We start from the raw sequence: 16,991 nt of genomic DNA, 5'->3' as shown, positions 1-16,991 counted from the left end.
CTGTCTGTACACACAAACTGAAAGATTGACAATAAAGTTGACTTTGACTTTGAATATCAGCTCTTTTTCTGTGTTTGTTGCCAGTTCACATCATCTTGTGTTCGTGTTGCTTCAGTAACAAAGTGGTTTCTCTGCTAACTTGGTGAAAACTTTGATTTTGTTGGTCAGCATGACACCTCCTAACAAACAAAACCCCCTAATGCTGCTGTCTGGGTCTGCGGGGGGCAATGATCAGTCTCAGACCCTCTCCACGGGGGGCTTCCTGAGTCCTCGCTGTGCACAAAAGGAGAAGTGTTGCTCTGCTGCACACTGCCTTTCTCCTGTAACTCACCCATTAGAGCTCTTGTCCTCAGATTCCTTCTGCTCGGCGTTGTATCGCAGCTCTGCCGGGGTCTTGAACGATAAATCTCCCTTCCCTTTCAGCCAGTAGGTCTTCATGTAGCCTTTACCCTGGAAGAGAGTGAGGTGATCAGAAATACTGTGTACGAAGGTTGGTGACAACATGTAGGAACAACCTGCACTTCATAAAGGCCCTGACACACCAGGCAGTCACCAGAGAACTCGCCGACACCCGACACCGACAGTTCCATCGACGAGTTCTCCTGCGTATTGGCCGTGTGTCGCACTGGAAATCACTGCAAAGACTTCAGCCGAGCACGTACGAACTGCGCATGCGTGAGTGGCAATAACTGTCCTTACCAGCAGGCGGCGGTAGTGTGTATTCGTCATTCAAAATAGGCAACAACCGGAAGACAGAGAAGAAGAACAGACTGATATAAACAAACAAATAGCGTGTGCGTTCCATTTTCACTCTCGTCCATCGAAAACATGTTTTAGAATATAAAAATACATGAATGATGAAATGAGCACATAAAGTGCAGACATACTATAAAATCACAGTTAATAGACCTGCATCTGATGATCGCAGTGTTCTGGCGGGTGTGTAGTTTATTGAGTCAGCAATGTAATAATGGCCACTTCTTGCTAAATTTACGATGAGATGAAAAACCGGACTTGACCAAACAAATCACGGAGCTCTCAGCAGAGGACAGCCGGGGACGCTCCCGCCGATATCAGAGATGTCCCTGCTATGTGTGGGAGGTAAGAGAGGACATTTTAAGGGCTATGTTTGATGTCTTTAAGTATCACCTGCTGGTGTTTAGCTGCTGTCTTGTGCCTTTTTAAATCGTTTGTTTACGTCCCTCACTTCCGTTTCGCTTCTCATTTGCTAGCTGAACAGCTGATCAGAGTGGTTTCTTGGCCCGATAGCTTGTGGCCGTATTTTGGCCGATTCAACATGTTGAATCGGCCGGGTGTCGACCGTGAAAGGCCAAATAAGGCGTGTCACGGCCGAGGGTTCGGGACACACCAAATTGACTTTGGGCGACAAGGAACCCGTTGTTAAAGGCCCTGACACACCAGGCACTCGACCTTGCACCTGGCCTTTCTTTCACTCTTTTTCTATTGCTATGTCACCTGAGTCTCCCCACAGGGATTTATAACGGTCTATCCTATCGACTCCAACAAACTTAAAGAATCGCCTCAATAAATATGCATTTTCCGTTATACTCAGCCTAGGAAGGCGTTACATTTATCAAAGAATACATCTTGAATTGTTAGTGTTTTCAGAATGAATATTTTTAGCATTTATATCTCTATTAGATAGACAGATATACTTTATTGATCACAATTTGGGAAATTATTTCGTTACAGAAGCAGCAGCGTGTTCAGACATTTAAATCCAAGTACCTAAAAAGTGGAATAGAGAATTAACAATTACCAATAAAGTGAAAAATAAAATATTCTGAATAACTAAAATGTCCAAAAAATATAAGCTTTTACTACAGGAGCATAGACATACTGTTTATACATAGGATAGGATATCATTTGCAGATATACAGAACATTGAAAATGGTTAGTTGCACTTACTCAACTCTGTATATATTGTATTGGTACACATTCTTTACACACTTTTTGTGTTTATATGTATGGTATTGCAATGAACACATCTTTACATAACTTTATTTTTATTAATCTTAAAGGTCACCTATCATGCTATTTGTAGGTCTCAGATATATCAAAATATATAAAAAACATGTCTATGAAGTGTTTTGCTCAAAATTCCAAACCGATCACCCATTCTAGCCATGCCTCATATCCCTCTATTTCACTTCCTGTTTCAAAAGTGCTGATTTGGGGTATAAAGCTTTAAAAAAAATAAAAAAGGAGGGGGCTGAGCTCATGCGGGACCCGGCAGCTACTGTCTAAACTAAATACTGCCGTGATGAAACGCCATATCATGGATTATCAAGGATTATTTCTGAAACAGTATGGAGCTCAAAGGCTTTCTCTCTTGCCGGTTATACCACAAGGTGAGTTCCTTTTTATTTCCTGCTTCTTCACACACTCTGAGTGTTAGCGATGCTAATGTAAACACCGACCATATTACGTCCAAAACAGTCAGGCATTGTTTCTGATAGCAACGTTTCTGATAGTGCCGTGGGTCCACATTTCAGATATTACGTCATATCGGACGCAAATCTGGATCAGCTCCGTTGTAGCCCCGTTTTTAGAGATTTGGGTACGGAGGAAAAGAGAGAGGGTTTTGTTTTCTGACGCTGCGTGAGTTCCCTGACACACCGGGGACACATCTTTATGTATAAAAGATATCAAAAAGTGCATTTTGCATGATAGGTCCCCTTTAAGTAGGGGCGGCATTACATCTGATCACAGCTACAATACTACATGTAAAGTATTACATATAATATAAATCTCAATAAGTGATTTTTTTGTAAATCCCAGGCACCGCACAATATATTTTGGACATAAAATAAATAAGGAAATAAAGCAGTGCATTAGAAAATAGTGCTTTTGATCAAATGGTGCAAGTTAAAAGTAGGAATAAGTAAACTACTAAAACTAACTAAACACTGTGAACTGTGTAATGATATACATAGCTTTAGTTCACTTTGGTACTATAACTAAATATATATTTATCTATGAGCCATGCACTGACGTTAATAAATAACCCAAAGCTGTGTGTTTACTCACCTTCACAAATATCTTGCCCCTCTCCTCGATGATATAGGGCTCGTGTTCCAGGTGGTCTTTGGTGGTCTGGCTGATGTGAATCTGCATGCCCTGCTCACACACACACACGCAACTACTGCTTAAGCACAGCATTGAAACACACGCTCCATGTTTAATAAAACCTCTTTAAGACGATCAAAGGGGAGTGAAGACATTACGCTGCTGGACTCAAATGAGGGTTTTCTTAGTGACGATATTAAGCCTTCACACACTGCCTTCCCCTTTTTAATTAATTTTATTTTCATCATTTTCCAACAAAACATGACATTAACTTGTATTACTGTAAGTTATGGAAAGCAAATGAAGCCTGCTGCATTAACTAAAAAGCAGCATGGTGTCATTAAACAGGAAATGGTTTTCTGTGCTAATCTTCTTTAATTTGACTCGGGGAAATCACGTTGCAGTCATTTTCACTCTAGAGCAGGGGGGTTCACCGAGGGCCACATACAGAAAGATATATGAAGGGCTGGGCCACTCACTAGAGTCAGCTATAAGTTAGCAAAATCAATCAAATGTAGGTAAATGATGCTTGTGAGTGTTGGCAGCTCATCCCTTAAAACAGAAGCCTCAGATTGATTATAATAAGGAGAAATAGGAAGGGTGTATTTCAAGCTTGTTATGTAAATAAGTCATTGTTTTTTTTTCTTATCAACTAAGATGTTAGAAAATGTTTCCAACTTTAATTGACTGAATTTATTTGAAAAGTGGTCTTATTAACACATGAATACTACTGTGTAATATATTTGTATATTTAAGAAGTACAATATAAGACAAGCTCAAGTTTCATTTGAGGGCCATACTGCATTATACCTTTTGAATTTGCTGAGGGCCGATTCAAAATGCACCGCGGGCCGCATTTGGCCCCCCGGCCGTAGTTTGGACACCCCTTGCTCTATAGCCTTTGGGGTTATTTGGCACATTTTATTGTTATTATGTCAGTATAGTCACCACTCCGTTGCTCTCCATCCTGGAGGCGGTGTTCACGGTGTCTCCGAACAGACAGTAGCGAGGCATCTTCAGACCCACCACACCTGCCACCACCATTCCCGAGTGAACACCTGAGAGAAGGGAGGAAAACTGTTTATAGGAGCTGGTTTAAAGGTCATCTATTATGCAAAACGCACTTTTTCATGTCTTTTCTACATCAACATGTGTCCCCTCTGTGTAAAGAGATTCTGAAAGTTTCAGGAAAAAAGATTGAGTGGGATAATGTGCAGCGATTTACATAGTAAATACGGATTAAGTAAATTGAACCCCATCTTTACCACCTGCAACATTAGAGTTATGTATACAATCACTAATATCCAGTAATATAATTTGTACTATACTGAAATGCACTATTAGCTTTTGTACTTTAAGTTAATTTTAAAGAAAATATGTTGGTACTTTTATTGTTATGGGTATTTCAAGAGTAAAATATATCACTAATCATTATTTGTGCAATTGAACTCAATAGATGTACTCAAGTATAACAAAAATGTGATTGTTTGATCTACTTTACTTGCATATTTTCAATTTTTCCAATGTTATTCTTCCAAATCCAAGGTACAAATTATAAAACATTAGAGTTATGTATTTACACCAATAATTATTATACAGTTATATCCTTTGTGCTATTCTGAAATGCACTATTAGCTTTTGTACTTTGGGTTTATTACTAAGCCAAGTTTTCCTCAAGTATCATTTTGAATGCTTCTACTTGTAAGCGTATTTTCCACTGTATCATCAGTACTTTAACTTGATACTTCTTCAACCAATTATTATCTTAATGTTATGTGCAAGAATGAAACATAATGGACATAAAACCAGAACATAAAACCAGAACATAACCATCAAGAACGGGCAAGAAACAGAATTTATAACAAGTCGATGAATTAGTAATATACTCTCATGTTGAACATTACCATTCTGCTACAGCCTGACTGTGATTAGTATTCAACACACAGCCTTCACACAGTTATGGCCCTTTTTAACTCTCCTTCTTAAAGGTCACCTATTATGCAAAATCCACTTTTTCACATATTTTATACATCAACATGTGTCCCCTCTTCTTCATGTCTTTTATACATCAACATGTGTCCCCTCTTCTTCATGTCTCTTCTACATCAACATGTGTCCCCTCTGTGGAAAGAGACTCTGAAGGTTTCAGGAACAAAGATTCTCTCTCTTTTTGTCCTGATCCATTTATATAAAAACCTGTCTGAAAATGAGCTGATCAGATTTTGGCCACTTTATGATGTCATAACGATGTGTTGGCTTGTGTAACCATTAGCCAATCACCAACCAAGGTAACCCCCCCCCCACCTTATCACCTGAATCTCCTCCCAGAGCACCATTGTGTTCTTTGTAACCAAATCTCTCTCAGAGGGGCGTGGGGAGGGGCTCCTTATTTTCATCTGAAGTAACAGACAGAGAATCAGCACTTTTGAAACAGGGCTGAAACAGAGGGGATTATGGGATGCTGCAATGATCTGTTCCATGACTTCTCCATACCTAATTTTCCATGACCAAAAAAAGTACTCTTTCTCAGCGGTACCACTGAAAATGGGTTATTTTAACATGGAACAGGAAAATAAGCAAAATGCCATTTTACGTTTCATTACTATACGATACAGTATGTATTATCATTATAGTATTACTATTTTGGCGATTAGATAAAATATAAATGATATTTGATGCAACTTTAGTTACATTTCCATGACTTTTCCAAAACTTTGGGAAAAATATTGTTTTCCGTAACTTTTCCAGGGCCTGGAATTAGCATTTTGAATTTCCATGACTTTTCCAGGTTTTTAATGACCGTAAGAACCCTGTACTGTGCAAATGACAATAAAAGCCTTGAAAATCTGCATCAAAAGTCTGCACTGAATTGGGGAAGAGGGCGTTTAGCTACGCTTCAAAACGAGCTGAAACTCAGAGATCTGGTTTCTTTTAAACAGACTCAAAGCGACTCTCTATGACTTTGAAGAAGGCCGTAAATACGTTGGCTGATACTTGTTGTATGATTGTGTTGAGATTGGGTGTTTTAAATTGTCTCTAACTGTGCTGCTACCCATCTTGGGCCAGGACTCTCTTAAAAAACTGATTTTTGTATCTCAATGAGACCCTATCCTGTTAAAGGTTGAATAAAATAAAACAAACTAACAATAATATGATCCATATTGAGGGAAATCTGTCTTGTCTTTCTGCCATCATGTCAGTGTTTAGTGTTAACTCCAGTACAGCGACCCCTTGTGACGGTAAGGAGACACTGTCTTTGTCCAACTTTGTACGTTACCTTGGTCCTCTATTTCAAAGTAAAGCTTTCTATTGTGCTCCAAGATCTCAAGATGTCTCTTAAAGGTCACCCAGTGATTCAGAGGATTAAAAAGCCCAACCTTGACATGTCTAAAGTCTAAGGATCAAAACACTCTGTGATCGAGGTCTGACCCTGAGCTCTCTCTGACCTCCCAATGGAAAATAAATCTGTCTCTTTGCCTGTCTTTAAATCTCGTTTAAAGACCTACTTGTTCTCCCGTGCTTTTGCAGACCACGTTTGAGACGTATCAGTCTGTGTTTTCGAAATTAGGGTTTTCTATTTTGTTGTGTTTTAAACTGTTTTTACATCATGTATGAGGGTTTTCAGTCAGTGGCTATAAGTATGGTTTTATTGCCTCGTGCTTTTACATTAGTTTATTTTTGTCCTATCGGTTTCGTCTAAATGTATTTATTGTGGTTTTTTATATATTTATTGATGTACAGCACTGCTGGGAAAATACTGAATGTCCTCTTCCAATATGAGAGTAACATGATAACAAAGGTACCCCAACTGTAGCTGTGTACATGACAGGATGTATGATTACCTAGAAGAGCATCAGGACTGTTTTAGGCATATGATAGCTATGTGATTAACATGATGATTCAGCCTCTATGGAGATAGACATATGACAAGCATGATCATTTCTGACGTGGAACTAATCTGAAGTAAACATTGAATACTGCTTTCTATTCCTCCATCTTGTGACTGTGTAACTCCCTCTCTTGTATATCAGCATGTGAAGGACACTGTTCAGGAACTAGTTGATGCTCTGTATGTGATGACTACTTCCATTCTGGAGAGGATCACAAATACATGGATCCTGAGATTGAAGCTCAAGCCGGTGACCAGGGATATTTTTCCTAACAAGCACCATTTTTAAATGTGCTATATAAATGAAGTTGGATTGTATTGTATTGGAAGTGATCCTCTGAAGCTGCTGCTCACCGACTCTGATCTGGATGTTGTCCCCGGTGGACGGGTCCTTCAGGTGGTCGATGGAGCTCAGCATGTCCAGCGCCATGTCGCAGATATGGTGCGCGTGAAAGGTGGTTTTATTGGGAACGCCGGCCACCACCATGTAGGCGTCGCGGATCGTCTCCACCTGCACAGAAAGTCAAAGTCAACTTTATTGTCAACCTTTCAGTTTGTGTGTACAGAGATCGAAATACCGTTTCCCACAATCTCGAATACAAATATATATAAAAATATGTATATATACCTACACAATCAACAGACACATTTATACATATGCACACATTAAGACATAATCAATAGATACAAAATAGCAGTCACTTCAATATCTTTGATAAATGTGTGTGTAGAAAGGAGGGAGACGGTAACTACAGACAGACTAACACACTTCTCTCATTGATTACATTTGTCAGAAATCAGGATCTGACTATTTATTTATACCGGAGGGAAATTGGGTTTCGTGACAGTTGCTCAATGTCAGAATAAAATGAAGTCAAAGATTGAATATGCATAATAAAATATAATAAAATATAATAAAATAAATATAATAAAGTTAAGGTAAAATGTCCAATACAAAAATAAAACACAAAAACATATAAATATTGATATAAACATAAGAAGTTAAACTCAAAAATAATCACATTTAAGTATATATATATATTCTGATTCAATTATATACGTAGAAGGAAAATGTAAAAAAAAGTACGAGCTTTCATTTTACATTCAGGAAATAGAGAAATATTAGGCAACAATAAAACATTTGTCAAAAGTACATCTCAAAATAAACGAGAGTTGAAAGTAAAGTGTAAATATGCAGACACATCAGGCAAGAGCTGCACAATTAGTACATTTTTCAATGTGACAGGAAAATAGCTGCTAACTATTTTTGATTGTCGAATAATTGCTTAAATAATTTCCCCTGCCAAAAAGTCAGAAAAGGCTGTTTTCATGCTTTTAATAATATAGAGTTTTCCTCAGTTACTCTGTTTTATATAGAATTGGACTTAAAAAAGAATCCAAAGAATCCCCCTTGGACATTTTTTAAGATCAAACAATTCATCTTGAAAATATTTGGCAGATAATCGATAATGAGAAAGATCGTGAGTTGCAGTCCTGGGTTAGGGTCAGGCTGTTTTTCACTGACCTTATAGACGTTGAATATGCAGATTTCCTCAGTTACTCTGTTTTATGTCGAAAAGGACTCACGAAACATCTAAAGAATTCCCCTTGGACTTTGGGATGGACTTTTTGCCAATCATTTCTGACATTGTTAAAGATCAAAACTGTGGGGGAAACTTCTGAAGCAATTGGAGTCAGGACTCAGAGAGAGACACGATGGAGAGCTGGAGCTTTGATGGAGTCAGGACTCAGAGAGACACGATGGAGAGCTGGAGCTTTGATGGAGTCAGGACTCAGAGAGACACGAGGAGAGCTGGAGCTTTGATGGCAAACACAGACGGTTTATTTGGAGCTTCGGCCGGAGAATTCACAAGACATGTCACGGGCCACGAGTTGACCACAGGGTTGAGATGCCACAATCAATTCTGAAGACCCCACCTGTAGCTCCAGGTTTTAACTAGTTCAGAGTGTAATAATCAACATTCTTCATTAGATAGACTAAACAGCTGAGGACACTGAATCACATTTGTTGTCGCTTATGGCTCGGGGTCATCTATACCCCGAGAAGGATGTGTTCCAGGTGTCCCACAACAATGACTATCTCTGACCGAGAGTTGCCCGGTCACAAACTGGTAACAACAAAATGCTTGGGCATCTGCGTCAGAGGGCAAAAGGTAAACATGTATACAGAATTATTCCCTGACAAAAACAATAATCTAGAAAATATTTAATGTCGATAATGAAAAGGGTCTTGAGTTGCAGTCCTGCATCAGGCGGTTTTCCACTGACCTTATAGACGTTGTGCTTCTCGCTGAGCGTGTCGAACACGATGTAGATCTCGTTCAGCATGTCCACCACCTGCATGGGAGTGATGTGGATGCAGATCTCGTTGAACTTCACCACGTCGCTGAACAGGATGGTCACATCGGGGAAGACCTGGGATCAAAAACAAATAACATATGTTATGATGTTATGATATGATGATTTGCCTGTTTTTAAATCTCGTTTAAAGACCTACTTGTTCTCCCGTGCTTTTGCAGACCACGTTTGAGACGTATCAGTCTGTGTTTTCTAAATTGGGGTTTTCTATTTTTTTGTGTTTTAAAATGTTTTTATATTCTCGTGATTTTACATTAGTTTATTTTTGTCCTATCGGTTTTGTCTAAATATATTTATGCTGCTTTTCTTATATATTTATTGATGTACAGCACTTTGGTCAACTCTGTTGTTTTTAAATGTGCTATATACATACAGTTGGATTGGAAAATCTCTCACTGTGAGCAAACAGCCGTGTACTCTCCAGGTGCCTACATCAGTTTTCAATAAGATGTCTGTTTTTCAAGATTCAAGATTCAAGGCTTTATTGTCATGTGCACATTAGCTACAGTGGCAATGAAGAACTTTGGTCACAGGCTCCTCCTACAGTGCAACATGAATATATATAGGACATAGGACAAATAAAACAGATCAAATAGTGCAAGAGAATGTTTTGAGATTTAAGTTAGTCATTTTATATGGTGGATACCACAATGAGTCTTTTTTCATACATACATGTTCTGTGCTATGTTTTATTTAGCACATTGTGATAATGTTAAACGGTACACTCCATTTCTTTCTGCTCTGTACCCCTCATGTGTTTGGTCTTGAATGTCAATAACATTGACCTATACCTTCATGTCCGTCTTCAGACATCTTTGGACCCTGTTGGCCTTCTCACTTCTCCTCACTCCTTTTGCACAGCTGCTGCGAGTGAAGTTCATTTGTTGGTGTAAAATGTTGCTTGTGTAAAAATGGCAGTTCCATTTCCTGTGGAGGTCACTGCCAATCTAAAAGCAATGTTGCATGGCTGACCTCTGACATCCGTGTGCATTGGGTTGACAGAAAAATACGAACTTGAAATGTGCTTCCTTTGAGTAAATTATGTGTTAGGATCAGAGGTGGGAAGTAGTGGAGTACAAATACTTTGTTACTGTACTTAAGTCCATGTTTCTGGTATCAGTACTTTACTCCACTACTTATTTTTCTGACGACTTTTTACTTTTACTTCTTACATGTTTTACACAAATACCTGTACTTTCTACTTCTTACATTTGTAATACAAATACCTGTACTTTCTACTTCTTACATGTTGAACACAAATACCTGTACTTTCTACTTCTCACATTTTCCAAACAGGCTGGCTACTTTAGTTTGAATGTGTGTTTGGTGGCGTGATCATTATTATTTAGAGTCATTGCGTGCCTATTGATTTGAACACGATCCGTGTATCCATCATTTCCTGGTCTTCTCTAAAGAAGAGGGACCAATGAAAACGTTGTCATGTTCCCGTTGTTCAGCATGGAAACATTCATTAGCTAACAATGACATTATTGTTCTATTAATATAAAGGGAGGTCAGGTACTCTTTAAAACAGCTGCTAGTTATGGGTACTTTTTACTTAAGAACATTTCAAAGCCCTCTTTACTCTTACTTGAGTAAAGAAGTTTAGTCAGTACATCTACTTTTACCAGAGTATTTTTAAACACGAGTATCTGTACTTCTACTTGAGTAAAGCCCGTGTCACACTGTCCCGAAATTGACACCAAATGGACACACGATAAAGGAAATGTTCAAATTCTGCTCTGATCGTAACAACATCGGGCCATTCGTGAGGGCATCGTAAGCCATCGTATGACCGCCGGTGGAGTTTCTCAGGCTCCGGCAGCAACTTCGTGAGCGGTGGCAAAATCTTTGGCATGCCAAAAAATTGCCGAAAGACCTTTCGAAGGTTCATTTTCGTGTTGAATTCGTGTGTCCATTTTGCCCTTCGTAAGGCCATCATGAGTGCATCTTGTCAAATCGTGTCCTCTTCGTCTTTACTTCGTGTGATCATCGGTGCCATCGGGCATTTATTGCCTCACGAAGACAATACGAAGGAATCAAGAAGCTGCCCGATTGTCTTAGGAAGGCAACACGACTACGTGAAGCCCTCGCAATGCCGTCGTGTAGCCATCGTATTATAGTACAATTTGTGTTCTTTGAAACTGAAAAGGATATTACATTGTTTGTGTTAGTTTCGTTGCAGTTGTATGTCTTAAATGTAATTTAGGTTAACTTCCTGTTTTATTTAGATGCTTTTATTTTGAAGGCGAGTTTACGCTGTTGACAGGAAGTTGTTGTTGCTATGGAAACAACATGACGGAGTGTGCGGTTCGGGTGCCATCGTGTGGCCTTCTGTAGGCATCGTACTTGCTTCGGCTGTTGCTTGGCCGTTGAGCAAGTTCGGGGCCATCTTCGTGCGAAATTCACAATTCCATATTCGTGTGTCCATCTGGTGTCAATGTCGGGACAGTGTTTACTTTTGCCATCTCAGGTTAGGATCTGCGAGACGTCTATGGCCTCAGTTTGGCAGTTATACTGTGCTCACTCGCAGTGTTTTTGAGTATTATTGTGTACCTGGCACGTCTCCAGCGCAGTGATCCCCTTCCTGAGGCGGTCGGCCACAGCTTTAGGGATCATGGCGTACAGCAAAGAATCTCCTCTCTTCTTCTCCTCGTCCAGCGTCTTGATGACTTCCATCAGCTGAGCGTATTTCTGTTGCTCCTAGAGGATGGGGAAATTGGACAATAGAGTCTACAGTTACAGTCTCACCTCTTCTTAAAGCTCAAAAATCCCTCTCTGCCTTCTCTAATCCTCTTAATCCACATCTCTCCTGCATGACTGACGTGCATGTAATGGGTGAAAACGATACTGGAGCAGAGCTTTCACCTGGCCGGGCGCTTTAATGCAGAAAACTGGCACTTCTTACATGTTGTGCAGTCAGCGTATCATATCATTCAGCTTCTACTTGGAACCATATTTCAGTACAATTTATAAAGCCCTGTGAACCACCTCAAACTGCTCTGGGATTTGGTACATCGTGTGCTTTGTGTGCAATGCTCCATCCCTGCAGAAAAGGGATTTTTCTCCTCACCTGATCCAGGGCCAGCTGTAGCTCAGCCGATTGTTGCGTCCCGGCCAGAATCAGCTCTCTGCTGGAGTCATGCAGGTTCAGATCGTTCACGTACACTCCCATCTTTATCATGTCCTCCACTGTCTCTATGCTGCAGAAGTAGGGAGAACAAACAAGAATACATTTATTAGGGGTGGGGGAAATAATCGATACAGCATAGTATCGAGATACTTTGCGTGCCGATATTGTATCGATACACGGACGCCAAGTATCGATATTTTATTATATAATCTGTAGCATATCCCTCAGAAAGATGGTCGTACACTTGACTGATGATTTCTAATTTATTGAAAACTCCAAAAACCAACGTAAGAGCTACACAAAGACACAAGACAACAAATACATCTAAGCTACATCCATATGAGCATTCAACACAGTCTCACGGCATTTCGTGTTATAGTCACGAAATGAATCTATTGATTTGTGTTCACCAACACGATTTCCCCATTGTTTTCGTGTCACACAGAACGATTTTAAAAGCAATGTAAATAATAACAAATTAGAAGGAAAAACAGATAAAAAAAAAATACAGATTTCAGTATTCTGAGGCTCTGAGACATTTATTTTCCTCACTGACGGCAAAAAAACTCAGACATTATACAATTTAAAATAAAAGGGATAGGGTTAGGCTTAGGGTAAGATATTGAGTAAGAACATGTTTTTATGAACCACACAGCTTCCGGTCTTCCAAGACCCGACCGGACAAAAAGACGTGTTGCAGGCACGAAACATACTACCAATAGAAATACATTGCTTTTAAAATCGTTCTGTGTGACATGAAAATTTTTTGACTATAACACGAAATGCCGTGAGACTGGGTTGGAGCATAACTTTAGAATACCATTCAACAAGTGAACTTCAAATAATTAGCAAAGTTATAATACAGTATATGAACGAATTAAGACACAAACCACATTTTTACATTACAGTTAACACTAACCTTGTGCCTCTTCGGGGTGTGCTAATACTTAAATGTAAACTTTATCTTTTGATATCGCTGTATTTAAATGTTGATATCTCCGTTAATATCTGTGCTTTATCTCAGTTATTTTTCTCCATCAAGTTTTTGCTTTGGGAACAGTAACTTCCTAATAGCGCAAAGTCGCCTTCAAAATAAAAGCATGTCTATATAAAAACAGGAAGTTACGTTAAGACATGTATACAATTGAAATGAAAGTAACAAAAACAATGCCATCTCCTTTTCAGGTTCAAATAACACACATTGTGTTATTTACATAAACTATTCATATTGCAAATACATTTTTTAACCAGGAAGGGAAGACGGACATGGATATGAGCCTTGTGATTTGCAATATCGCAATATATCGTATCGCAATACTCAGCATATCGTATAATCGCAATACTATCGTATCGTGGCTTAAGTATCGTGATAGTATCGTATCGTGATAGTATCGTATCGTGGGGAGCCTGGTGATTCCCACCCCTAACATTTATAATAAAAAGGAACGAAAAGCATAATACGCTGGAATTAAGGTAGCATTTTTGGGTCGAAATTGGTGTCAATAATTTGCGTTCATTTCTTTCAACATGTTAAGGTTTCCAGATTAATCGTGAGCGTTAAGGTGTTGACATGGACAGCCTTAGTTCAAACACTTCTAACTTGGCTCAAGTATTCTGTGTCTTTGTACAACACATTATAATCTTTTAACTTCCTGAGTGTTAAGGTATCTGAATCACGACAAGAGCTTGTATAGAGTGGCGGAGAAATGAATCCTAAATCACAGAAAAGACTCAGCTTTTTACCACCTCTGGTTCCCTCGTCTCGAAGTCGATGTTTTTTTTAACATGTTTGTGGTGAGAAGCCAGAAATAAGGTCTGTAGTTATCACAAGCTTACGCAATCTTCACGTTTTTTTCTACAACATAAAATAGGTCAGTGTATCCCCCACTGGTGAATGTCAGAAGCTTCTATGCATCTTAAAAACGTGGTTGCTAACAAGTGTCTAAATAAGCTACTAAATGTCATCAGGCCGAACATTAGCTTCCTTTAGCTTAGCGGTGATGATGCACAACCATGCTACCGTAATGCAATTGGTTTATAGTCTAACCTTAGCTTTTTATTTCTGCCTATTGAGTTAATACCTAAACAATCCCAGTGGTGGTTAACAAAACTTGTTAAGTAACATAAACGTGTGTTTGCCACATACTTAATTTACTGCAATATAAAGAAATCCAATGGGATTTTCAGCGACCCTTTGCTTTGCTTACTTCCAGGTCCGCCTACTAAAATATGTCATCACTGCACTGCTCTATTCTGTGTCAGAAACATTAAACATAGTCAGTGTGTAGGTGGTGGTCTTACATGGGGGTCCCCAGGAAGATGAGGGAGTCCCACGGGGGGACGTACTTCATCTGGCCCTTCAGGTGGAGAGGTTTCTTCGGAGGCTCCCGCGTGTCCTCAAAGATCGTCTCGCTGCGCTTTCCTGAGAGGAATCAGGAGGGAAAGGTCAACAGGACTGTGGTGTGTACACACATCCTTTACTCAAGTAGAAGATACTCTGTTTGACCCCCAACCCAAAGAACAAGGGCAGAGCAAAGAGTTCTGGATAGAAGTCAAATAAATCAAGGCCTATGTGTTTTCACAACCTCTCTTTCTTGTCCTCGATAAAAGAAAAACATCCACATGTTAAGGAAAGGCAGAGATGGCTAAAGTACACACATCCTTTACTCAAGTAGAAGTACAGATACTCGTGTTTAAAAATACTTTGGTAAAAGTAGAAGTACTGACTAAACTTCTTTACTCAAGTAAAAGTAATGAAGTATGGGCTTTGAAATGTTCTTAAGTAAAAAGTACCCATAACTAGCAGCTGTTTTAAAGAGTACCTGACCTCCCTTTATATTAATAGAACAATAATGTCATTGTTAGCTAATGAATGTTTCCATGCTGAACAACGGCAACATGACAACGTTTTCATTGGTCCCTCTTCTTTAGAGAAGACCAGGAAATGATGGATACATGGATCGTGTTCAAATCAATAGGCACGCAATGACTCTAAATAATAATGATCACGCCACCAAACACACATTCAAACTAAAGGAACCAGCCTGTTTGGGAAATGTAAGAAGTAGAAAGTACAGGTATTTGTGTTCAACATGTAAGAAGTAGAAAGTTCAGGTATTTGTGTTCAACATGTAAGAAGTAGAAAGTACAGGTATTTGTGTTCAACATGTAAGAAGTAGAAAGTACAGGTATTTGTGTTCAAAATGTAAGAAGTAGAAAGTACAGGTATTTGTGTTCAACATGTAAGAAGTAGAAAGTACAGGTATTTGTGTTCAAAATGTAAGAAGTCAAAGTAAAAAGTCGTCAGAAAAATAAGTAGTGGAGTAAAGTACTGATACCAGAAAAATGTACTAGAGTACAGTAACAAAGTATTTGTACTCCACTACTTCCCACCTCTGCAAATTAAAAAAACTAGCTTGTTAGAAGTGAAGCGGCTCTGACCGGTGACAGTTTGGAAAGCCAGAAGTTCAATGTCCTCTCCTCCAGAGTTAGCTGAGCTGTTGTACTGCGTGACGGTGCCGCTGTACTCCTGGTCCGAACTCTTCATCTCCTCCATGTCCTTAGACCTCCCTTCATCTGAGGAAGAGGAGCAGAAACAGTGAGAGGAGACAGGACTGAATGAACCAGGTTTTAAGTTAAAGGTTCCCTATTGTACTGTTTTTCATCAATATATTATAGGTCTCAGATATATACCAAACATGTCTCTGAAGTGTTTGGCTCCAAACACCAAACAGATCATTGCAGCATCCCATAATCCCCTCTGTTTCAGCCCTGTTTCAAAAGTGCTGATTCTCTCTCTGTTATTTTAGATGAAAATAAGGAGCCCCTCCCCAAGCCCCTCAGAGAGATATTTGGTTAAAAAGAACTCAATGGTGCTCTAGGAGGAGATTCAGGTGATAAGGTGTGTGTGTGTGTGTGGGGGGGGGGGGGGGGGGGGTTACCTTGGTTGGTGATTGGCTAATGGTTACAAAAGCCAAAAACATCGTTATGACATCATAAAGTGGCCAAAATCTGATCAGCTCATTTTCAGACAGGTTTTTATATAAATGGATCAGGACAAAAAGAGAGAGAATCTTTGTTCCTGAAACTTTCAGAGTCTCTTTACACAGAGGCGACACATGTTTATGTATAAAATATGTGAAAAAGTGGATTTTGCATAATAGGTGACCTTTAATAAGGAGAGTTAAAAAGGGCCATAACTGTGTGAAGGCTGTGTGTTGAATACTAATCACAGTCAGGCTGTAGCAGAATGGTAATGTTCAACATGAAAGTATATTACTAATTCATCGACTTGTTATAAATTCTGTTTCTTGCCCGTTCTTGATGGTTATGTTCTGGTTTTATGTCCATTATGTTTCCTTCTTGCACATAACATTAAGATAATAATTGGTTGAAGAAGTATCAAGTTAAAGTACTGATGATACAGTGGAAAATACGCTTACAAGTAGAAGCATTCAAAATGATACTTGAGGAAAACTTGGCTTAGTAATAAACCCAAAG

General features: G+C 39.2%; 1 protein-coding gene across 2 annotated transcripts in view; it reads right to left on the bottom strand.

The window, feature by feature from the left end:
* LOC117494909 (soluble guanylate cyclase 88E-like) overlaps nucleotides 1-16,991 on the bottom strand; it is a 37,717-nt gene that overhangs the window by 4,193 nt on the left and 16,533 nt on the right. For both annotated transcript variants that reach the window (XM_034145911.1, XM_034145912.1), the window contains exons 8-16: nucleotides 15,933-16,067; nucleotides 14,793-14,913; nucleotides 12,432-12,561; nucleotides 11,915-12,061; nucleotides 9,269-9,415; nucleotides 7,334-7,490; nucleotides 4,039-4,148; nucleotides 3,052-3,141; nucleotides 332-450 (exon numbers count right to left, since the gene is read on the bottom strand). In XM_034145911.1, coding sequence (XP_034001802.1) covers nucleotides 332-450; nucleotides 3,052-3,141; nucleotides 4,039-4,148; nucleotides 7,334-7,490; nucleotides 9,269-9,415; nucleotides 11,915-12,061; nucleotides 12,432-12,561; nucleotides 14,793-14,913; nucleotides 15,933-16,067 — 1,156 coding nt within the window. The remainder of the gene's footprint in view (nucleotides 1-331; nucleotides 451-3,051; nucleotides 3,142-4,038; nucleotides 4,149-7,333; nucleotides 7,491-9,268; nucleotides 9,416-11,914; nucleotides 12,062-12,431; nucleotides 12,562-14,792; nucleotides 14,914-15,932; nucleotides 16,068-16,991) is intronic.

The sequence above is a fragment of the Trematomus bernacchii genome, unplaced genomic scaffold, assembly GCF_902827165.1.
Source record: "Trematomus bernacchii unplaced genomic scaffold, fTreBer1.1, whole genome shotgun sequence".
Taxonomy (NCBI): domain Eukaryota; kingdom Metazoa; phylum Chordata; class Actinopteri; order Perciformes; family Nototheniidae; genus Trematomus; species Trematomus bernacchii.
The sequence above is the reverse complement of the archived record's forward strand: the minus strand, read 5'-3'. Positions and strand labels throughout refer to the sequence as shown.